Source organism: Salmo trutta, chromosome 10, assembly GCF_901001165.1.
Source record: "Salmo trutta chromosome 10, fSalTru1.1, whole genome shotgun sequence".
Classification (NCBI taxonomy): domain Eukaryota; kingdom Metazoa; phylum Chordata; class Actinopteri; order Salmoniformes; family Salmonidae; genus Salmo; species Salmo trutta.
In genome coordinates this window covers 28,293,042-28,318,966 of record NC_042966.1, presented here as the reverse complement: position 1 = coordinate 28,318,966, position 25,925 = coordinate 28,293,042, and the positions used below count along the sequence as shown (strand labels likewise).

General features: G+C 43.6%; 1 protein-coding gene across 1 annotated transcript in view; it reads right to left on the bottom strand.

Annotated features, from left to right (window-relative positions):
• Positions 1-583: 583 nt before the first annotated feature.
• The window catches only part of camkmt (calmodulin-lysine N-methyltransferase), a 158,126-nt gene continuing 132,784 nt past the window's right edge, over positions 584-25,925 (bottom strand). The window contains exons 9-11 of the mRNA XM_029765227.1: positions 22,183-22,246; positions 14,999-15,130; positions 584-2,115 (exon numbers count right to left, since the gene is read on the bottom strand). Of these exons, the coding sequence (XP_029621087.1) occupies positions 2,014-2,115; positions 14,999-15,130; positions 22,183-22,246 (298 nt within the window). The 3' untranslated portion in view covers positions 584-2,013. The remainder of the gene's footprint in view (positions 2,116-14,998; positions 15,131-22,182; positions 22,247-25,925) is intronic.

Here is a 25,925-nt window from a genome sequence, read left to right as displayed (position 1 = left end):
GGGGGCCGTCCCAGGCTTTGTGTGCAAAGGGCAAGTGGTCAAGTTAATGGGGCCCTTGTGTTGAGCAGGGAGCTCTCCCAGTCTCTCTCTCTGCTCCTCTCTCTCTCGTTCCCTCTCTCAATCTCTCTGGCAGAGCGTGGGGAGGAGAGAACAGGCCTGTTTAAAATATGAAAAGAGAGATCGAGGGGGGCTCGCTTGCCCCTCCCCTGTATTCCCCCTACCCCTGCCGCCCAGCACCGGCCTGACCAGCACAGCCCTCAGGATTAGCTGTTCTATACTGCCCTCCCTCTCTCCCTCCCCTCTCTCTATTATTTTTGTGGAGGAGTAGTCTGGAGAAGGGCTGTGGCCTGCACTGAAAACAGCACTCTGTCTGGGAGCGGCTTAGAGAGCAGGGACCAATGTCTGAGAAAACCAAGAAGGATGACGACGATCTGCAGAGAATGTTATTGTATGAGTTGAGTATCATTTCAACTGATCCAAGCATCTGAAAGGAGGGAATTATACAGGCCCATAATAGGAGATCAAGGTGAAATGTGTTGAAATCAAACAACATTTTATAAAATAATACAACTTTGACATGTTCTAACCATATTTTGTATTTATTAGGATCCCCATGAACTCTTCCTGGGGTCCAAAAAGGGTTAAATCTTTTATATCACAACAACTATGACATAATGTTATTTTCGGAGGGTATTATTATTAAAACAGAACAGAACATTAGTTATAAAAGTAGCCACAGAGAACTGTAATGTATAGCAAGATGTTTTTAATGGACAGTTATTAAAACCACCTGAGACTCTAATAAAACAATCAATCAATCCATGTCTAATACAATTGTGGTTAGAGTACGAATGGTGGTGGATGTAAAGAGCACAGCGTAAGAGCAAACTTTAGACCAGAGCCAGCTGAAGACCATAACGCTGAGTGGTGGGTATAAATAATACTTGATGTTTGCATTTTATGGACAAACGTCAAATATAGCAGTGAGTTTGTGGAATCGTGTTGTTCATGTTAATCTCACAGTAACACAGTTTCAGCTGGAGACAGTGTAGAAGGTCTTGGCTTATAGAGCTGAGCGCATTGAGCAAGAGACCAGGTGTGAGTTTCTTCAAAGCTGAGCAGCATTAAGATCTCCGAAAATCCATTGGAGGCAGTGGACTAAAGATCTGGGTCCTACGAAGCTTTTGGGAAACTCAACCCCAGAGAGGTATCGGCTGAGAAGCACTTTTCACAGTGAACCACATATCGCCATTCAACTCTGTGGAACCCTGCCATGGAACCTTTGGTTTAAGACACTTCTGCAGAGCATAGATGACAAATCAGAAGAACATTTTCAGTTTGATGTGCGTTCAGAAACACTTGTTCGGATGGGTATTGGGCATGGATCGAAGTGACCTGAACCCTGTTGATTAATAAATGAAAAGTTCATCATATACTTTTAGTGAAAGATACAGTCCAGTATGCCCATATACATAAACGTTGTTGGCATACTACTTGGTTAGCGCATCAGAACATTATCTAGTGATTCTATATGTATGCTTCAGCCCTCTCAGTGTTGACAGTTCATTGAGGCTGCGAGGGAAACCTGAAATCTCCACCATTTGGTTTTGCACATCGCACATTGTTGTATTGCACAGTAACAAGGTCGCAGGTGATCAGAGACCGATTCAGCCACACACAACATGTCGTCATCACAACACACACACACTCTTCAAAGCGTTGCCACAAAACTTCCAAAAGTCAAGAAAAAACTATTCTGTAATGTTATGTAATAGTAATACTGAACTCACCACAGTGTGAGTGGAGTTAATACAAGAAATATATACTGGAAACAAATCAAACAATTCATCCCCAAGCTTGTATCTCATCAACCGCGACCCCTATGTGAGCCAGGGACACAGTGGCATAAGTACTGGTGTGCAGGACTGCCAGGAAGCTAGACGGGCTAACCCTAACCCTGGGAGTCTGATTGGCAAGAGGCTGGGCAGCGAGGGGAGGATGGTGAGCCGGGTCTCAGAGGAGTTGGAGATGGGTGGGGCTGGCTCCTTGGGTCAGGGTGATGAGGAGAGGATAGTGGATGTTGTCATCATATGCCTCCTTCCCTTCAATCTGCATCTGAAACACACACAGGAAAGTGGTGTAATCATTAGTCCAAACTGTCGCAAACAGTTGCGTTTCACAAGGAAAACTACAGTTTCTATTGGAAAAAATTCTGGTAGGTCTCGTCCGTGCCCGTTTTGTTCCGTTTGGTTCCTAGTGAATACACCACAGGAGTTTCAGGTTAGGATGAGGTCAGAGAGGGTGGAAGAAGTTTGCTGCTTCAGATGATATTAACTGGCCCAGATACTACCAGCTGACTAGTCGACAGTGACTCTCTCCCAGGTACTTATCTCACACTTCTCTCAGTTACAAAGGGACTGAGTGCAACATGTACAGTATGCCCCCTAGCACACTGCCTAGCATACTGCCTCTCCATGCCCACAATGAGCTACACAATAAGCTACAGTCTCTCTATGGGCTAAGTCCCGGTGGTGACCAGTGCCCACCTCGGCTGACTTGGCGCTGAGGGTCTAGGAGCCGGGCTCTTTCCCAGCCAATCAGATCGCTGATTGGTGTCTGCACCACGCCAGGACTTAGGAAAGTGAGTTTTGTACAAAATGTGAAATCCGTTTATATAAATCAACTCCCTCACAAACAGAAACCCCAGTCGACAGATTCAGAGAATAAGAGAAAATGAAAAAAAGAAGTGGCCTCTGATATTGACTAATTTATGACATCTTTGTTACTTTTACTACTTCTATATAATACATGTCTCATTAAAGGAAGTAGTGGTGTTCGTGATAGCGCCAAGGCCCAACACTGTATATCACAGACACAGATGCATCGCTGACAGTGACAGTACTCCTCCTCCAGATCTCCCAGCCTTCCTCTCACCTGGGACCCAGTGGTACCAACCAACACTTTCCCTCCCTGCCTGGCTCCCTCCCTCCTCCTAAAACAACCAGCTACTTTCAGTAGACATATCCCCTCTCTCTCTCCCTGCCTGGCTCCCTCCCTCCTCCTAAAACAACCAGCTACTTTCAGTAGACATATCCCCTCTCTCTCTCCCTGCCTGGCTCCCTCCCTCCTCCTAAAACAACCAGCTACTTTCAGTAGACATATCCCCTCTCTCTCTCCCTGCCTGGCTCCCTCCATCCTCCTAAGACAACCAGCTACTTTCAGTAGACATATCCCCTCTCTCTCTCCCTGCCTGGCTCCCTCCCTCCTCCTAAAACAACCAGCTACTTTCAGTAGACATATCCCCTCTCTCCCTCCCTGCCTGGCTCCCTTCCCTCCTCCTAAAACAACCAGCTACTTTCAGTAGACATATCCCCTCTCTCCCTCCATGCCTGGCTCCCTCCCTCCTCCTAAAACAACCAGCTACTTTCAGTAGACATATCCCCTCTCTCTCTCCCTGCCTGGCTCCCTCCCTCCTCCTAAAACAACCAGCTACTTTCAGTAGACATATCCCCTCTCTCCCTCCCTGCCTGGCTCCCTCCCTCCTCCTAAAACAACCAGCTACTTTCAGTAGACATATCCCCTCTCTCCCTCCATGCCTGGCTCCCTCCCTCCTCCTAAAACAACCAGCTACTTTCAGTAGACATATCCCCTCTCTCTCTCCCTGCCTGGCTCCCTCCATCCTCCTAAGACAACCAGCTACTTTCAGTAGACATATCCCCTCTCTCCCTCCCTGCCTGGCTCCCTCCCTCCTCCTAAGACAACCAGCTACTTTCAGTAGACATATCCCCTCTCTCCCTCCCTGCCTGGCTCCCTCCCTCCTCCTAAGACAACCAGCTACTTTCAGTAGACATATCCCCTCTCTCCCTCCCTGCCTGGCTCCCTCCCTTCTCCTAAAACAACCAGCTACTTTCAGTAGACATATCCCCTCTCTCCCTCCCTGCCTGGCTCCCTCCCTCCTCCTAAAACAACCAGCTACTTTCAGTAGACATATCCCCTCTCTCCCTCCCTGCCTGGCTCCCTCCCTCCTCCTAAAACAACCAGCTACTTTCAGTAGACATATCCCCTCTCTCCCTCCATGCCTGGCTCCCTCCCTCCTCCTAAAACAACCAGCTACTTTCAGTAGACATATCCCCTCTCTCCCTCCCTGCCTGGCTCCCTCCCTCCTCCTAAAACAACCAGCTACTTTCAGTAGACATATCCCCTCTCTCCCTCCATGCCTGGCTCCCTCCCTCCTCCTAAAACAACCAGCTACTTTCAGTAGACATATCCCCTCTCTCCCTCCCTGCCTGGCTCCCTCTCTCCTCCTAAAATAACCAGCTACTTTCAGTAGACATATCCGCTCTCTCCCTCTCAGTCTCCCTCTCAGTCTCAGTCTCCCTCTCAGTCTCCCTCTCATTCTCAGTCTCCCTCTCAGTCTCCCTCTCAGTCTCGCTCTCAGTCTCAGTCTCCCTCTCAGTCTCAGTCTCCCTCTCAGTCTCCCTCTCAGTCTCAGTCTCCCTCTCCTGGCTTTTGAGAGGACAGATAAGACCCCCCCCCGTGTCCTTGATGTGTGTTATCTCTCTGCACACCCCTCCACGTAACCGGCCGGTGGTTGAACCCGTGACCCGCCTGTATGCGGGGAAGGCCAGCCTCCCAACACTAAGCCCGACTGCAAAGGACGGACGGCCGCATTCACATTCAAATCTGGCCTGGGAGGGGGATGGTGGGGTTGGTGTGGTTGGGGGGTGGGGTGGAGGAAAAACCCTGGCGAGCTCGCAGAGGTGAAAAGTTTAACAAGCAAAGCTGTTCCTCCTGATCACAGACTGCTAATCAGCTTCATGGGTGGCTGGATAAATCGGGACTTACGTTTTAATCGCGCCGCTGCCAAGATGCAAGTCATTTATTTCATTGCCACTTTCGCCCTGCTTTTTTCTCCCTCCGTCCTTGTCTATCCCTCCCTCATTCCTCCCTTCGCTTTTGCAGAGACAGAGAGAGAGACAGAGAGAGCGAGAGAGACAGAGAGAGAAATGGGGAGGAGAAGGCGCTCCTGGGAGAGAGGAGGATGAACCGGACATCTGGGGTCTCTCGTGGGATTGGGTAACGGAGAGCGAGGGATGGGGTGGATAGAGAGAGAAGAGAAGGAGACGTGTGGGTGGGGTGGGGTTGTTCGCTTATAGGCAGCTGGGAGAGAGGGAGAGAGAGGAAAAGAGGGATATGGACACAGAGGGGTTAATGCGTGGGGGGCAAAATTTAAATTCATGACTCTCTTCACAACCATTTGAGTAACAAGATTAAGACGGTGGGCAGAAAATAGATCACATTATCAGGCTCCTTACAGTCCTCCAGCTGGTCGCGCTCTATTCCAGAACAGTGGGGATAAGAGGATAACACGCAGCCCTGCTAAAAAGAAGCCGTCTCCCTGCTCCACACTGGTGAGACCGGCTCATCCTGGTGGGTGTGTGGGTGTGCATGCACAAGGGGGGCTTGCAGATTTGAGGGTCTTTGGGGTCTTAGAGAACGGTTCTTAAAGAATTTTAACAGCAACACTCATACGCACACATTTCCCACCGCTAACACCCATATCTTACGTCCACAACATTCACCTCGGTAAAACTCTGCCACACAGCTCAGTGCATTTCCTATAAGCTCAGGTCTGAGAGTGGTGTGTTTGGCAGAGTTTCAGACTGCATATATTTTCGTCTCGGTATTAGTGTATAGTGATTTGAGGGACCATCCCATTTCTTATTGCATCATATTAGACCACCTGATCAGACTTGACATCGTAGCAGATTGGAAGCAAGTGTTTGGGTAAAATCAAAAATCCGATCAAATGTTACTTGTCACATGTGCCGAATACGATGCAGAGTTAAACAATTATAATAAAATAACTAACACAATAAAATACACTAAAATGGAGCTTTATACAGAGAGTACCAGTACCAGATCAATGTGGAGCTATATACAGAGAGTACCAGTACCAGATCAATGTGGAGCTATATACAGAGAGTACCAGTACCAGATCAATGTGGAGCTATATACAGGGAGTACCAGTACCAGATCAATGTGGAGCTATATACAGGGAGTACCAGTACCAGATCAATGTGGAGCTATATACAGAGAGTACCAGTACCAGATCAATGTGGAGCTATATACAGGGAGTACCAGATCAATGTGGAGCTATATACAGAGAGTACCAGTACCAGATCAATGTGGAGCTATATACAGGGAGTACCAGTACCAGATCAATGTGGAGCTATATACAGGGAGTACCAGTACCAGATCAATGTGGAGCTATATACAGGGAGTACCAGTACCAGATCAATGTGGAGCTATATACAGGGAGTACCAGTACCAGATCAATGTGGAGCTATATACAGAGAGTACCAGTACCATATCAATGTGGAGCTATATACAGAGAGTACCAGTACCAGATCAATGTGGAGCTATATACAGGGAGTACCAGATCAATGTGGAGCTATATACAGAGAGTACCAGTACCAGATCAATGTGGAGCTATATACAGGAACTACCAGATCAATGTGGAGCTATATACAGAGAGTACCAGTACCAGATCAATGTGGAGCTATATACAGAGAGTACCAGTACCAGATCAATGTGGAGCTATATACAGAGAGTACCAGTACCAGATCAATGTGGAGCTATATACAGAGAGTACCAGTACCAGATCAATGTGGAGCTATATACAGGGAGTACCAGTACCAGATCAATGTGGAGCTATATACAGAGAGTACCAGTACCAGATCAATGTGGAGCTATATACAGAGAGTACCAGTACCAGATCAATGTGGAGCTATATACAGGGAGTACCAGATCAATGTGGAGCTATATACAGAGAGTACCAGTACCAGATCAATGTGGAGCTATATACAGGAACTACCAGATCAATGTGGAGCTATATACAGAGAGTACCAGTACCAGATCAATGTGGAGCTATATACAGGGAGTACCAGTACCAGATCAATGTGGAGCTATATACAGGGAGTACCAGTACCAGATCAATGTGGAGCTATATACAGAGAGTACCAGTACCAGATCAATGTGGAGCTATATACAGAGAGTACCAGTACCAGATCAATGTGGAGCTATATACAGAGAGTACCAGTACCAGATCAATGTGGAGCTATATACAGGGAGTACCAGATCAATGTGGAGCTATATACAGAGAGTACCTGTACCAGATCAATGTGGAGCTATATACAGGGAATACCAGATCAATGTGGAGCTATATACAGAGAGTACCAGTACCAGATCAATGTGGAGCTATATACAGAGAGTACCAGTACCAGATCAATGTGGAGCTATATACAGAGAGTACCAGTACCAGATCAATGTGGAGCTATATACAGGGAGTACCAGTACCAGATCTATGTGGAGCTATATACAGGGAGTACCAGTACCAGATCAATGTGGAGCTATATACAGGGAGTACCAGATCAATGTGGAGCTATATACAGGGAGTACCAGTACCAGATCAATGTGGAGCTTTATACAGAGAGTACCAGTACCAGATCAATGTGGAGCTTTATACAGAGAGTACCAGTACCAGATCAATGTGGAGCTATATACAGGGAGTACCAGTACCAGATCAATGTGGAGCTATATACAGGAAGTACCAGATCAATGTGGAGCTATATACAGGGAGTACCAGATCAATGTGGAGCTATATACAGGGAGTACCAGATCAATGTGGAGCTATATACAGGTATTACCAGTACCAGATCAATGTGGAGCTATATACAGGGAGTACCAGTACCAAATCAATGTGGAGCTATATACAGGAAGTACCAGATCAATGTGGAGCTATATACAGGGAATACCAGTACCAGATCAATGTGGAGCTATATACAGGGAGTACCAGTACCAGATCAATGTGGAGCTATATACAGGGAGTACCAGTACCAGATCAATGTGGAGCTATATACAGGGAGTACCAGTACCAGATCAATGTGGAGCTATATACAGGGAGTACCAGTACCAGATCAATGTGCAGCTATATACAGAGAGTACCAGTACCAGATCAATGTGGAGCTATATACAGGGAGTACCAGTACCAGATCAATGTGCAGGGGTATGAGGTATTTGAGGTAGATATGTACATAAAGGCAGGGTAAAGTGACTAGGCATCAGGATAGATAATAATACGGTATTTGAGGTAGATATATACATGAAGGCAGGGTAAAGTGACTAGGCATCAGGATAGATAATAATACGGTATTTGAGGTAGATATGTACATAAAGGCAGGGTAAAGTGACTAGGCATCAGGATAGATAATAATAAGGTATTTGAGGTAGATATGTACATAAAGGCAGGGTAAAGTGACTAGGCATCAGGATAGATAATAATAAGGTATTTGAGGTAGATATGTACATGAAGGCAGGGTAAAGTGACTAGGCATCAGGATAGATAATAATACGGTGTTTGAGGTAGATATGTACATGAAGGCAGGGTAAAGTGACTAGGCATCAGGATAGATAGATAATAATGTATTTGAGGTAGATATGTACATAAAGGCAGGGTAAAGTGACTAGACATCAGGATAGATAATAATAAGGTATTTGAGGTAGATATGTACATGAAGGCAGGGTAAAGTGACTAGGCATCAGGATAGATAGATAATAATGTATTTGAGGTAGATATGTACATAAAGGCAGGGTAAAGTGACTAGACATCAGGATAGATAATAATAAGGTATTTGAGGTAGATATGTACATAAAGGCAGGGTAAAGTGTCTAGGCATCAGGATAGATAATAATAAGGTATTTGAGGTAGATATGTACATAAAGGCAGGGTAAAGTGACTAGGCATCAGGATAGATAATAATAAGGTATTTGAGGTAGATATGTACATAAAGGCAGGGTAAAGTGACTAGGCATCAGGATAGATAATAATAAGGTATTTGAGGTAGATATGTACATAAAGGCAGGGTAAAGTGTCTAGGCATCAGGATAGATAATAATAAGGTATTTGAGGTAGATATGTACATAAAGGCAGGGTAAAGTGACTAGGCATCAGGAGAGATAATAATAAGATATTTGAGGTAGATATGTACATAAAGGCAGGGTAAAGTGACTAGGCATCAGGATAGATAATAATAAGGTATTTGAGGTAGATATGTACATGAAGGCAGGGTAAAGTGACTAGGCATCAGGATAGATAATAATAAGGTATTTGAGGTAGATATGTACATGAAGGCAGGGTAAAGTGACTAGGCATCAGGATAGATAATAATAAGGTATTTGAGGTAGATATGTACATAAAGGCAGGGTAAAGTGACTAGGCATCAGGATAGATAATAATAAGGTATTTGAGGTAGATATCTACATAAAGGCAGGGTAAAGTGACTAGGCATCAGGATAGATAGATAATATGAATAAAATAAAGAACAGAGTAGCAGCAGCAAATGATGAGTGTAAAAGTGTGTGTGTGTGTGAGTGCGTATAAAATGTATGTATGTGTGTGTTTGTGTTGTGACAGTATGCGTGTGTGTGTGTTGTGTGTGTGTGCGCATATGTAGTGTATGTGAATATATGTGAGTGAGTGTGTACATATAGTCTAGTGAGTGTGCATAGGGTCAGTGCAAGATAGAGACAGTACAGATAGTTTGGGTACAATTAATTGACTATTTAGCAGCCTGGCTATTTAGCGGTCTTATGGCTTGGGGGTAGAAGCTGTTGTTCCGATTGCCGATGCTCTGGTACCGTTTGCCTGATGATAGCAGAGTGAACAGTATGACTTGGGTGGCTGGAGTCTGACAATTTTTCAGGCCTTCCTCTGACACTGCCTGACATAGATGTCCTGGATGTCAGGGATCTCAGTCTCAGTGATGTACTGGGCTGTTCGTACCACTCTCTGTAGGGCTTTGCGGTTGAGGGGAGTGCATTTGCCCTACCAGGCGGTGATGCAACCAGTCAAGATGCTCTCTGTGGTGCAGCTGTAGAACTTTTGGAGGATCTGAGGCCCAAAGCCAAATATTTTCAGCCTCCTGAGGGGAAAGAAGAGCTGTCGTGTCCTTTTCTTGATTGTGCGGGTGTGTGTGAACCATGTTAAGTCCTTAGTGATGTGGACGCCAAGGAACGTGAAGCTCTCGACCTGCTCCACTACAGCCCCGTCGCTGCTCTCCCCTTTTTCTCCTATAGTCGACAACAGCTCCTTGGTCTTACTAACTTTGAGGGAGAGGTTGTTGTCCAGGCACCACACTGCTAAGTCTCTGACCACCTCCTTCCTGTAGGCTGTGTATCTTATGGTGTTTGTGTGTGTGTGCGTGCGTGCGTGCGTGCGTCTGCGTGCATGTGTGTGTTGAAGTCATCTGCTGGGTGTGATAGAAGTCTTAGTGGTGTGTGTGGTGTGTGTCCTGCGTGCACATATATCAGCTGACACACAGGGGGCAGAATGTTCATCAGAAGATAAGCAGAGGAGAATTAATCACTTTCTGATATGATGAGGCCACTTCAGCCTGCCGCTATATCCACACACAGCAGCTGACCCTGTGTGTGTGTGTGTTGGCCTTATGATGCACGCACACACACATGCACGCACACACAGAAAGACACAGAAACACACACACACACCTCTGTGTAATTGCACAAAGACCATGGGAGTGGGACACTTGACTCAGCTATCCCGCCCCCTCTGGTCTCCCATCATTATCTACACAGAGACACCGTATGTGGTCCGGCTCCAACAAAGACCCCAGCAGACTTCAGGTACATCAAGGGCACAATGAAGAGGAGGTGGTGGAGAGAGAGACTGTGTGTGTGTGTGTGTGTGTGTGTGTGTGTGTGTGTTAAAAAAAAGGAGTGTGTTAAGAGTTCCTTGGCACCTGAGAATCTACTGGTTAATAGAGGACATTCAATGTACAGTACTGGTCCAAAGTTTAGACACACCTACTCATTCAAGGGTTTTTCTGTATTGTTTTACTATTTTCTACATTGTAGAATAATAGTGAAGACATCAAATCTATAAAAAAAACATATGGAATCATACAGTAACCAACATAGTGTTAAACAAATCAAAATATATTTGAGATTCTTCAAAGTAGCCACCCACCCTTGATGACAGTTTTCCAAACTTGGCATTCTCTCAACCAGCTTCATGAGGTAGTCACCTGGAATGCATTTCAATTAACAGGTGTGCCTTGTTAAAAGTACATTTGTGGAATTTATTTCCTTCTTAATGCGTTTGTGTTGTGACAAGGTAGGGTGGTATACAGAAGATAGCGCTATTTGGTAAAAGACCAAGTCCATATTATGGCAAGAACAGCTCAAATAAGCAAAGACAAATGACAGTCCATCATTACTTGAAGACCTGATGGTCAGTCACTACGGAACATTTCAAGAACTTTGAACGTTACTTCAAGTGCAGTCGGAAAAACCATCAAACGCTATGATGAAACTGGCTCTCATGAGGACCGCCACACGAAAGGAAGACCCATAGTTACCTCAAGCGCAAAGGATAAGTTCATTTGAGTAACTTTAATGAATTTATACTCCGCACCTCAGATTGCAGCCCAAATAAATGCTTCACAGAGTTCAAGTAACAGGCACATCTCAACATCAACTGTTCAGAGGAGACTGCGTGAATCAGGCCTTCATGGTCAAATTGCTGCAAAGAAACCACTACTAAAGGACACCAATAAGAAGAAGAGACTTGCTTGGGCCAAGAAACACGAGCAATGGACATTAGACTGGTGGAAATCTGTCATTTTGTCTGATGAGTCCGAAATTGAGATTTTTGGTTCTAACCGCTGTGTCTTTGTGAGAGGCAGAGTAGGTGAACGGATGATCTCCGCATGTGTGGTTCCTACCGTGAAGCATGGAGGAGGAGGTGTGATGGTACTTTGCTGGTGACACTGTCAGTGATTTATTTAGAATTCAAGGCAGACTTAACCAGCATGGCTACCACAGCATTCTGCAGCGATACGCCATCCCATCTGGTTTGCGCTTATTGGGACAATGATTTGTTTTTCAACAGGACAATTACCCAACACACCTCCAGGCTGTGTAAGGGCTATTTGACCAAGAAGGAGAGTGATGGAGTGCTGCATCAAATGACCTGGCCTCCACAATCTCAACTCAATTGATATGGTTTGGGGTGAGTTGGACTGCAGAGTGAAGGAAAATCAGCCAACAAGTGCTCAGCATATGTGGGAACTGTTTCAAGACTGTTGGAAAAGCATTCCAGGTGAAGCTGGTTGAGAGAATGCCAAGAGTGTGCAAAGCTGTAATCAAGGCAAAGGGTGGCTACGGAAGAATCTAAAATCTATTTTGATTTGTTTAACACTTTTTTGGTTACTACATGATTCCATATGTGTTATTTCATAGTTTGGATGTCTTCACTATTATTCTAGAATGTAGAAAAATGGTAAAAATAATGAAAAACCCTTGAATGAGTAGCTATGTCCAGAATTTTGACTGGTACTGTAAATACTGTGTCATGTTATGAAGGGAGGCACCCTATATACTGGCCAACAAGCTCTCAGTCTCATGTCAGAATTAGATGTTCATCCATGTTTCTCAAACTTCAAATTTCGAAGTTGCTCCAAACCTCAAATTTGGTTACTTTTCTGTATCGTTTCAAGGTTAAGTTTAGTAATTAACTCATTCAGAATTCTTAAGGTTAGGCATTAACTCCGAATGGTTAAAATAAGGGTTAAGGTTTGGGATAGGCTTAAAACAAAAATATCAAAAACAACTTTATCACTGGATTCGAAAACCTTTGGAACCAGAGGCAGATGCTTATGCCCATCCACCATCCCCGTCCATTGCGTGAAGGTAAAAGCGCTCACTGTTGCCCCTAGTGGCCAGTTTCCACATCATCTCCTGACTTCCTCAGATGTGGATGGACGTCGAAAACTGACTTAGATCACGGGGGACCTGCCTGATACTGGCTGCCTGCTATACTAACTATCCCATCCCACCTGACAACATGGTCATTATCTGAACATTCTGTAATGTTGCATCGTCCCATCCTAACTGTTGAACCCTGACCCCAGTCCCACCTAGAGGTCAGTCCCAGGACCAGGCTGCTAATTGGAGAGAAACCTGAACCCGCCCCACCCTGCTGGCTAATCCCCCGACTAATGGGCTTCTAAGTGCCACTTTATATTCCACTGTCTGTCTGTCTATTACCTAGTAGGTCTGTCTGTTACCTCGTCGGTCTATATCATTTATAGCTGTCATGACGCCATAGGGACAAGGACAACAAACCTTAACCGTCTAAAGCATGAAACACACCGATAATCTCACTGCTGATAGACTTCCGGTATGTACTTATCACAGTGGGAGGCCGTTCCTTCTCTTGCTAGAACAAAAGCGGTACCTGCTGCGTGCCAACCCGGTAGCAACAAACCTTCTGTTTCTACTTGTAGAATCACAATGCTCATCAGTGGCCAACAAATCAGAGAGCACGAACCCCCATGTGGGGGAGCCAACAAAAACAAATAATACAAAAAGTGGGTATTTTATTTATACATCCACGGATGAGCTAGTCACACTTCATATGCAATGTAGGTTATGGGATGGTAGCTACCTAAGTGCACAGACGCCATGCACACAACACTAAATACTTTCTTCAAGCTAGCTAACCACTGTAGCTAGTATTGACATTATAATTCATCACAATGGATTAGCTAGTTTAAATGAAACAGCTGCCTGTATAAACTCCCAAGTTAGTGCAGTGTCCTTAGCAAGCTAGCTAGCTATGTTGTGATAGCTAACAAATGTTAGCATATTCACTAGCTATCTAAACATTTGACTATGGGCTGGCACTGGCAGTATGGGATTATGGAGAGTGAATTCAACGGTTTCTTCGTCATCTTGCTAGGTAGTTATCTAGCTGTAGCTATTTGGCTAGTATAAACAAGGGCTTTCTGCAAAATAGCAACAGTAGCGCAGCTAGCTGACATTGGAATCTAGACTATAAGCAACACACACAGACATGCATTGCCAAACAACGCTACTGCCACCTTCTGGTTTGGAGTATTTGAACAAGGCTTAGTGGCTGACAACTTGGTCTTTGCTGTGTGAACACAAAAGAGATTGACTGCCGACACTAGGTTCAGAGATGCTAAGTACTGCTGCCAGGCAAACGTTTGACAATCCTACCGGTGTGTTTAAGCTTTAACCAGAACCACATTCAATCTCTACTGAACCATTTATACCATTAGTATAAATTACTTTCTCATGGCCTAGGTAACCTCACAGACTGCCAGAGAGAGGAGAGTTTCCCATTTCCCGCGTATGTAAAGCACTTTGAGTACCTCAGAATGTAGAAAGTCGCTAAATTAATCCAATACATTATTATTATCAGTCCTTGGTCGCCCACAGTCCAGCAGAATGGTGGGAGCTCAAAAGGCTGCAGCTCAAATCACTCATAGAATAGAGACCTCAAATTCAAATCTGGACCTCAAAGCCAGTTCCACTGCTCTAATCAGGGACTGATTTAGACCTGGGAGACCAGGTGGGTGCAATAAATTATCAGGTATAACAGAAAACCAGCAGTACTCCAGACCTCCATTGTAGGATACAATACCCCTGAGAGAAGAAAGACCGAGTCCTGTTGACAGACCCTTTTACCCTTCAGTAGGCCGGTCCATTCTGACGGTTCCAGGCAGTTGAATGGGCCACTCAGTGTGCCTGCCATCATGCCCACCACGCGCCAGGCGCCGCCCACACCCACGCTCTTCCATTAACCAGCTGGACACTGACTGCTGCTCTTAACACTGCCTCTTTCTCTCTCCCTTGCTCTCTCTTTCACTAAGATTATATAGCAACTGCACTAGAGATTGTTCTTTCTCAATGTGCAAGGCCTTTACAGCACTATATACTCAGATCCTGGGCTACCTACATCTTATAAACTTTGGACAGCACCCTTCCCTTGATGTTTTTCGACAAGAGACCCTCCCTGTAAGGGTTTGGAGGACAGAACACATTTCTCTTCAGGGTTAGGACAGGGCCTGTCAGACAGGGCTCTAGCTCCAGTACCAGGCGTCTCGCTCACCTTTAAGTGGAGATCCCACACCTGTTCATCATACTTCTCATAGCGACAGACTTGGAGCCCCGTCCCCTCGGCCAGCTGACAGAACTCCCCCAGAGTGTCTCCTCTAGTGGGGGCAAACACCAGGGCTGTACCCTACAAAGACAGACAGAGAGAAAGACAGACAGAAAGAGAGAGAGACACAGAAAGAGATAAAGAGAGAGAGACAGACAGAGAGAACAGAAAGACCGAGAGAGAGACAGAGAGAGATACAGAGAGAGATACGCAGTCTATCAATTTATTAAAAAACAATTGAAAAACCTATGTATTGCAAAAGTACACCTGTACTTTACGTGTGTAATGGTATGTTTCTGAATCAGGTTAATGCGTATTTATAACTGCCTATGTATGTGCTTGCTAGGACTGTGACTGTCATGGAATTTTGGATGATGGTAATTGGCCAGCCAAATGATCACGGTCTCCGTAATAACCGTTCGAATAGCAAACAATTAATATTCGAATAATTAGACGCACATTTTCTCCTCTGCTCCGCATGTGCTGCCATATACATAAAATGAATATATAACGGGCGTCCCCATTTAAGACAATGATGGCATAATGGGTGGACTGGAGGCCATTGAGAGTGTACACAGAAGAGCAAAGCAGGAAGTAAAAGCAGCAAGTGTACCCATCAATATGTCCTGTGATTTGTTGATTCAACTCAAGAGACATTACAAAAAATACATTCCATTACATGAGCCACATCAGTTAACATCATTTGAATGAACAATCTACATTAACATGGAAACTATTGCATTGCAATGACTTTACCAGTCAAATTGGGTTTCCACTAGATAGCACAACCACAAAGTCAAAATAGGCAATATCGTAAAAATATATAATAAAAAAATTGCTTTTTGGTCTTAATTTAAGGTTAGCAGTTTGGTTAAAGTTAGGGTTAAAGTTAGATCTAAAATAACATTTTAATAAGATACATTTTAGAAATTAGAGACTTTGTGGCTGTGGGAAATAGTGAAGACCTTCAAGTTGCCAGAGAGTAGAGGGTCCAAGGTCGTTCTATTCATTATATTTCTATGTGTGCTGCTACTGCATTGTGGGAGGCCTAGGCAACCAAAGACTCATTTGTTGCTTGTTTCAGCAAAAGGAGCAACAAAGTTTCAACACTTTGTTTAAATTTGAAGTCCATGTCATAACAGAAACGGACTCATGTATTATGTACAACGTGTTGGTGGTTTTAATTTAGGAAAGCTTCAAGCAGCTTTACTGTATAACCCATTACATACAGTTATGTACAGTTAAGTTACGTTGCTCACAAAGATAGACACTTTACACAGTGTGCGTGTATGTATGTACAGTGCCTTCAGAAAGTATTCATACCCTTTGACTTATTCCACATTCGGTTGGGTTACAACCTGAATTTAAAATGGATTACATATATTTAAATATCACCCATCTACACACAATACCCTATAATGACAAAGTGAAAACATGTTTTCATTTGTTTTGCTCATTTTTAGAAAAATGAAATACAGAAATATCTAATTGACATAAGTTTTCACACGCCTGAGTCAAAAGATGTTAGAATCACCTTTGGCAGCGGTGTGAGTCTTACTGGGTAAGTCTCTAAGAGCTTTGCATACCTGGATTATTACAATATTTGCATATTTGCACATTATTCTTGTGTTGGATTTGCCCCAAACATAACGCTTTGTATTCAGGATACAGTATAAAGTGAATTTCTTTGCCACAATTTTTGCAGTTTTAATTTAGTGCTTATTGCAAACAGGATGCATATTTAAAAATATTTGTTACTCTGTTACACATTTTAAATTCAGGCTGTAGCAACAAAATGTGGAAAAGGTCAAGGGGTGTGAATACGTTTTAGCACTGTATGTATGTACAGTGGAGTCCGAAATTATCGACACCCTTAATAAATATGAGTAATAAGGACTTTATAAAAGAAATAATAAAAATACTGAGTTATACTGTATGCAAAAACAATTGGTAAATTATATATTATTTTACAGTGCATATAGAAAGACTACACTACTGGATTTCTTCACATTTTATTGTTTTACATGTTATTGTTTTACATTTTATTGTTTTACAATGGGGGATTAAAATGGATGAATAATGATGAGTGAAAAAGTTACAGAGGGCCAAATATCATACATCCAAGACATGCAAACCAATAACAGGGGAGGTTAGCATGTCTTCGGGGTATGATATTTGACCCTCTGTAACTTTCACGTTTCATTCAGGATTATCCATAATCATGGTAATCATGGTACAAACTGCAAGTCACAAGCTTGATGTAGTCATTACCTGCTAGGAATATGGGACCAAATACTAAAAACTTTTGACTACTTTATTTATAAGAATCTTTAGGGGTGTCAATCATTTTGAGGTGTTCAAAGCGTTCCACAGGGATGCTGTTGGCTGGATGTCCTTTGGGTGGTGGACCATTCTTGATACACATGGGAAACTGTTTAGCTTGAAAAACCCAGCAGCGTTGCAGTTTTTGACACACTCAAACCGTTGCACCTAGCACCTACTACCATACCCCGTTCAAAGGCACTTAAATCTTTTGTCTTGCCCATTCACCCTCTGAATGGGACACATACACAATCCATGTCTCGATTGTCTCAAGGCTTGAAAATCCTTCTTTATCCTGTCTTCTACCCTTCATCTATACTGATTGAAGTGGATTTAACAGGTGACATGAATAAGGGATCATATCTTTCACCTGGTCAGTCTATGTCATGGAAAGAACAGGTGTTCTTAATGTTTTGTACGCTCTGATTGTTTAAAGCAAAACTAACAAAACTATTGCGGATGGTGAACCTTTAAAGAAGTCTTGAGGTATTGCTCGTCTGAGTACCTTATGATAAGCTGTAGACCACACTATCTACCAAGAGAGTTCTCATCTATATTATTTGTAGCCGTCTATTTACCACCACAGACCGATGCAGGCACTAAGACCGCACTCAACCAATCTATAAGGGCATAAGCAAACAAGAAAATGCTCACCCAGAAGCAACGCTCCTAGTGGCCGGGGACTTTAATGCAGGCAAACTTAAATTAGTTTTACCAGATTTTTACCAGAATGTTACATGTGCAACCAGAGGACCAAAAAAACTCTACACCACCTTTACTCCACACACAGAGATGCATACAAGCCCGACACTTGGCAAATCTGACCATAAATCCATCCTCCTGATTCCTGCTTACAAGAAAAAACTAAAGCAGGAAGTACCAGTGACCGCTCAATACGGAAGTGGTCAGATGATTACAGGCAACATCTGCATCGAGCTAAAGGCTAGAGCTGCCGCTTTCAAGGAGCGGGACACTAATCCGGACTCTTATAAGAAATCCCTCTATGCCCTCAGATGAACCATCAAACAAGCAAAGCGTCAATACAGGACTAAGATTGAATCCTACTACACCGGCTCTGACGCTCGTCGGATGTGACAGGGCTTGAAAACTATTACGGACTACAAAAGGAAAACCCAGACGTGAGCTGCCCAGTGACGTGAGCCTACCAGATGAGCTAAATGCCTTTTATGCTCGCTTCGAGGCAAGCAACACTGAAGCATGCACAAGAGCACCAGCTGTTCTGGACGACTGTGTGAAAACGCTCTCGGTAGCCAATGTGAGCAAGACCTTTAAACAGGTCAATATTCACAAAGTTGCGGGACCAGATGGATTACCAGGACGTGTACTCAAAGTATGCGCGGACCAACTGGCAAGTGTCTTCACTGACATTTTCAACCTCTCCCTGACCGAGTCTATAATACCTACATGTTTCAAGCAGACCTCCATAGTCCATCTACCCAAGGAAGCAAAGTTAATCTGCCTAAATGCTTACTGCCCGGTAGCACTCACGTCGGTAGCCAACAGATCCACAGATGACGCAATCTCAATCGCACTCCACACTGCCCTTTCCCACCTGGACAAAAGGAACACCTATGTGAGAATGATGTTCATTGACTACTGCTCAGCGTTCAATACCATAATGCCCACGAAGCTCATCACTAAGCTAAGGACCCTGGCACCTCCCTCTGCAACTGGATCCTGGACTTCCTGACAGGCTGACCCCAGGTGGTAAGGGTAGGCAACAACCCGTCTGCCATGCTGATCCTCAACACTGGGGCCCCTCAAGGGTGTGTACTTAGTCTCCCTGTTCGCCCACAACTGCATGGCCAAACACGACTCCAACACCATCATTAAATTTGCTGACGACCCAACAGTGGTAGGCCTGATCACCGACAACGATGAGACAGCCTATAGGGAGGAGGTCAGAGAACTGGCAATGTGGTGCCAGGACAATAACCTCTCCCTCAATGTGAGAAGACAAAGGAGCTGATCGTGGACTACAGGAAAAGGCAGGGCGAACAGGCCCCCATTAACATCAACAGGGCTGTAGTGGAGCGGGTCGAGAGTTTCAAGTTCCTTGCTGTCCACATCACCAACGAACTATCATGGTCCAAACACACCAAGCCAGTCGTGAAGAGGGCACAACAAAACCTTTTCCCCCTCAGGAGACTTAAAATATTTGGCATGAGTCTCCAGATCGTCAAAATTGTCTGCAGCTGCACCATCGAGAGCATCCTGATCGGTTGCATCACCGTCTGGTATGGCAACTGCTCAGCATCTGACCGCAAGGTGCTACAGAGGGTAGTGCGTACGGCCCAGTACATCACTGGGGCTAAGCTTTCTGCAATCCAGGACCTATATAATAGGCGGTGTCAGAGGAAAGCCCATAAAATTGTCAGAGACTCCAGTCACACAAGTCATAGACTCTTTTCTCTGCTAACGCATGGCAAGCGGTACCAGAGCGCCAAGTCTAGGACCAAAAGGCTCCTTAACAGATTCTACCCCCAAGCAAAAAAACTGCTGAACAATTAATCAAATGGCCACCAGACTATTACATTTGATATATAGCCTCGTTATTGTTATGTTACTGTGTTACTTTTTATTATTTTTTACTTTAGTTTATTTGGTAAATATTTTCTTAACTCTTCTTGAACTGCACTGTTGGTTAAGGGCTTGTAAGTAATCGGCGCATGTGACAAATAAAGTTTGATTTAAACAATCAAAATCAAATGTATTGCAAGCCCCTGTCAGCAGGTAGGCTATAGCCAGATGAGAGTTGTGTCTCTGATAGCTTACTTTTATTCTGGTAAAACACCATTTTCAACAGCGCATAGATTACAATAACCTGACAAACCTGTATTTTGAAAGCCGAGCCTTCCTTAGCCAGAGGAAGGTAAGCAATTTAAGCCCTGTGCTGAGCCCTAATCTCAGGTTATCAAAAGGAGCCCAGCCATTCTCCCTATGCTAATCAATCAATGACGCCCTGCACCCGTTCACTCAGTGTATGTGTGTGTTTGTGTGTGTGTTTATGTATGTGCGTGTGGACCCAGTTATTTGAGTCCTGCCTCTCCTGTGGCCAGGCTAAACTCTTAGCTCTGACCACTCTGCTGTCCTCTCCTTTCAGCCAGCCAGTCAGCCAGCCAGCGAGCCAGCCAGGGAGCCAGCCAGGGAGTCAGCCAGGGAGCCAGCCAGGGAGCCAGCCAGGGAGCCAGCCAGGGAGCCAGCCAGGGAGTCAGCCAGGGAGACAGCCAGGGAGCCAGCCAGGGAGTCAGCCAGGGAGCCAGCCAGGGAGTCAGCCAGGGAGTCAGCCAGGGAGTCAGCCAGGGAGTCAGCCAGTGAGTCAGCCAGTGAGTGGCCATCTGTATTATTGTGATTCCATTCTATTTGATTTCTCCCAGGTATTATATTAGATAATAAACTAAAATATTAAAACTCACCTAATCCAATCAATGTCTGAAACGCATCCACACTTTCTAGATGAACCAGTACAGCTAGCACAGTCAGGCCACCAGCGGTAAGGGGATTAGCTCCAGGTTCAAAGTTTCTTTGAAATCCTTCGGCTTTAAATATTATTTCGGATTTTTGATCATATTATTTGTTTTAATTAAATGGGAGGATGGGAAGGCACACAGCAGTACAAACAAAATAAACATCAAAAACAAGAATAACAGGGGGATGAGCTGGTTTTGACAGCTGTTTTTTCATCTGTTTGAGGAGTCAGAATCCCCCACGCCCTAAAAAAACATCAGCCAAAAAAACTATTCTACTGTAATGGGCTGATTAGGATGGGGATGGCACGCCTCCATGTTGGAAAAACAAACTAACATCATTAGTAGAAATGAATTGTTTTGTCAATCTGTTGTGGAATCTGTTCAGGGGCCAGTCTGTGGCACTGTGGTTTTAGGGTGAGATAGATTAAAGAGAGAAATTAGGTCTAAAGACTAATTTTGAGATAATCTCAATTATCTGCATTATAACTAGAGATAAACAAAGCATCAAAAGCCATTGCATTCAAATGAAGGGAGCGTCGTCAATATGTGGACAGTGGTCTTGTGAAAGAGGGAGAAAGTTCCAAACCAACAATATATCAGGGAATAGAAGGATACAGGAGAGTGTAGAGTGTAGAGAGCTGTGCTGATTAAACCTGCTCTGGACGGCATGCATTAGATGTGTACATCTGGTAAACCGGCCATAGTACATGGTTTACAGTGAACTTAAAGGAAATGTAAGTAAAACATTACTCTAGAGGGGGACCTGTGTATCTATCTATACCCTCTGGACACCCAGGGAGGAAAGAGGGATAGAGGGAGGATGAAGAAGAGGAGGAAAGAGATGGGGCAAGGGGTTCAAACTGTAGTGTTGTGGATCAGTACCACTTCCTCGTCTCTGAATGGATTACAAAGATCATGGACCCGCCACCGTTACCACGTCAGCACTTTCACACCCTCTCCTCCTCCTCCTCTTCTCCCTTTCACCCTCCCCTTTTAATATAAAGACATTTCCTATCAAAGCCAATACTTGAAAAAGCCAGACAGATAAATAGAAATCACACATTATCTTTGAAGCCTTTTTTCATTTACTTTGCCTCTCGTAGCGTGTCTCTTATCACCGGGGGCAAATATGAGAAGTTCTCTGCTTTATGATTAGGGGGAAAGCATTAAATAGATTATAGGACTCCATTCAAGTTGTACACAATAAGTACTAAAGTATTACATGATATTAATCCTGCCATTCCATTACTGTCTCAATCACTGGGTGAAGCCTAATTACGGGGGAGTCCGTTGCTGCAGAGTGAATTGAAACACACTTACGTCTGGTCGCAGTAATCTCCTTATTGCATCAACCAGGCTGCCTCTGTACTGGTCCAGAAACAAGCTGAGGAGGGTGGGAGAGAGGGAGGGAGGGAGGGGGGAGGAAGAGAAATAGAGGGGGAGAAAGAGATAGATTAGAATGCATTCCAGCGATAGTGACTCAAGATAAACTAGGAGGCTATTTATTTTCCTTTGTTTACAAATAAATCCACAAACAGAAGAAAAACAATTTGCATGAGTAAAATTCATTTATTATTTATTTATATTCTCCTCCCTTTATTTTCATCAAAGTCTCAAATTTACACAGATATCATCAAACATATGACACACACACACACACACACACACACACACACACACACACACACACACACACAAACACACACAAACACACACAAACACACACAAACACTTCAAATCGCTAACAGATCTTGATTTTTCTAAACATGGATTTGAACACAAGTATACAAAGTAATTATCTGTATTCATGTACAGTGAGCTAGCTGTTGTTTTGGCTCTGTACTTCGGATTTGAAATGAGGTTAAAGTGCAGACTGTCAGCTTTAATTTGAAGGTATTCTCATCCATATCAGGTGAAGCGTTTAGAAATTACAGCACTTTTTGTACATGTCCCCCCATTTTTGGGGAGAAAAAGTATAAGGACAAACTCACTTAAAGGTGTATTAAAGTAGTCAAAAGTATTTGGTCCAATATTCATAGTACGAAATGACTATATCAAGCTTGTGACTCCAAAAAAATTGTTGGATGCATTTGCTGTTTGTTTTGGTTGTGTTTCAGATTATTTTGTACCCAGTATAAATGAATGGTAAATAATGTAGTGCCATTTGTGTCACTTTTATTGTAAATAAGAATATAATATGTTTCTAAACACTTGTGGATGCTACCATGATTATGGATAATCCTGAATGAATCATAAATAATGATGAGTGAGATACAGATGCACAAATATCATACCTCCAAGACATGCTAACCTCTCGCCATTACAGGGGAGCTTAGCTTTTTTTGGGGGGGTATGATTGTGCATCTGTTACTTTCTCACTCATCATTATTCACCATTCAGTCAGGACTATCCATAATCATGGTAGCATCCACATTAATGTAGAAGTGTTTAGAAACATACAGGTGCATTCAGAAAGTATTTAGACCCCTTGACTTTTTCCACATTTTGTAATGTTACAACCTTATTTTAAAATTGATTAAATTGTCCCCCCCCCCCCTCATCAATCTACACACAATAACCCATAACGACAAAGCAAAAACACATTTAATATTTTTTTTTTGCAAATGTTTTTTTACTCAGTACTTTCTTGAAGCACCTTTGGCAGCGATTACATTCTTGAGTCTTCTTGGGAATGACGCTACAAGCTTGGCACACCTGTATTTAGGGAGTTTCTTCGATTCATCTCTGCAGATGCTCTCAAGCTCTGTCAGGCTGGATGGGGAGCGTCACTGCACAACTGTTCTCAGGTCTCTCCAGAGATGTTAGATCGGGTTCAAGTCCGGGCTCTGGCTGGGCCACTCAAGGACATTGAGACTTGTCCCGAAGACACTCCTGCGGTGTTCTGGCTGGGTGCTTAGGGTCCTTGTCCTGTTGGAAGGTGAACCTTCGCTCCAGTCTGAGGACCTGAGCTGGCCACTCTACCATAAAGGCCTGACTGGTGGAGTGCTGCAGAGATATTTGTCCTTCTGGAAGGTTCTCTCTCCTCCACAGAGGAACTCTGGAGCTCTGTCAGAGTGACCATCGGGTTCTTGGTCACCTCCCTGACCAAGGCCATACTCCCCCTATTGCTCAGTTTGGCTGGGCAGCCAGCTATAGGAGGAGTCTTGGTGGTTCCAAACTTCTTCCATTTAAGAATGATGGAGGCCACTGTGTTCTTGGATACCTTCAATGCTGCAGATATTTTTTGGTACCCTTCCCCAGATCTGTGCTTCTACACAATCCTGTCTCGGAGCTTTACCGACAATTCCTTCGACCTAATGGCTTGGTTTTTCCTCTGACGTGCACTGTCAACTGTGGGACCTTAAATAGACAGGTGTGTGCCTTTCCAATCAATTGGATTTACCACAGGTGCACTCCAATGAAGTTGTAAAAACATCTCAAGGATGATCAATGGAAACAGGAAGCACCTGAGCTCAATTTCGAGTCTCATAGCAAAGGGTCTGAATACTTACGTAAATAAGGTATTTCTGAATTTATAAAAAACTTTTCGCTTTGTCATTATGGGGTATTGATGCGGGAAATAAACAATGTATCAATTTTAGAGTAAGGCTGTAACGTAACAAAATGTGGAAAAAGCGAAGTGGTCTGAAAACTCTCCGAATGCACTCTACTCTTATTTACAATGAAAATGACTCCAAAATGACACAATACATTATTTCCCATTAATTCCTATTGGGCACCAAATAATCTGAAACACAACCAAAACAAACAGCATATGCATCCAACAAGTTTGTAAAGTCACAAGCTTGATGTAGTCATTGCGTGCTAGGAATATGGGACCAAATACTAAACGTTTGACTACTTTAATACAACTTCTAATATTCATCTGTATGCAGATGACACTGTTATGTATGCCATTAGCCAACTGTTGACCAGGCTATGTTAGAGCTGCAATCTGACCTTGTTACCTTACAGAAAGCCCTGGTTGGTTTAAAATGTGTACTTAATGCGGGCAAGACTAAATACATGTTCTCTAGTTCTCTCCTGAATGTTTCAGATGGACTACATATTTATTCATGGTCCTCCCATTGATTGGGTTCCCGCCTACAAATACCTGGGCATTTCAATTGACATTTCATTTTAGATTTTTTTGTACTGGCCCCCCGTGGGAATCGAACCCACAACCCTGGCGTTGCACACACCATGCTGGCGTTGCACACACCATGCTGGCGTTGCAAACACCATGCTCTACCAACTTAGCCACAGGGAAGCCAAAGACTTAATGTTTAAAAAGTATATGGATGAGTTTGTTAAAAAGCTAAGATTTAAAGTGTGTTTAAAAAAATATATATATATATAGATCTAGCATCTCCCTAAATAGCAGGAAGCAGATTGTATAGTCAACTTTCCTGACAGTCCTTGATATTGATGAGACCATTTACCAGGTTGCAGCAGCCACTACTCTTAAACCTTTGGATGCCGTCTACCATAGCGCCATTCGTTTGATCACTGGTGACAGTTTTAATACTCACCACTGCATCCTGTATCAAAAAGTTTGGCTAGTCCTCATTAAAGTCCCATATAACAATTCCTTTCTTCCTTTTTGTTTACAAAGCCCTGCTACACAAGCTTCCAACTTACCTAACTTCATTGCTAATGTATAAAAGAATGAGCTACCAAACCCACTTGCAGGATTGGTTAACTTGAGGTAAATCCTCCTTTAGTTTTAGTGCCCCTCATTGTTGGAATAACATACTAAATGATTCCCTGGTGCCACTAGGGCAGTTTAGGACTCTAGTGTTGAATTCATTAACTGAGGGTTGATTTTAATGGTTCATTTGTTGTGGTCTTGAGGTTGTGCCTTGTGGTTATTTTACTCTTCTTGTTTTAAATGTAATGTAAATTGTTCTTCCTGTTGTGGAAAATGTTTGTACTCAGGACACGATTGGGAATGAGACCCCGGTCTCAATTAGGCTATCCTGAATAAAAGTTAATACACATAAAAAAAATATCATTTTACAAAACATTGCTCTTTCCATGAAATAGACTGACTAGGTGAAAGC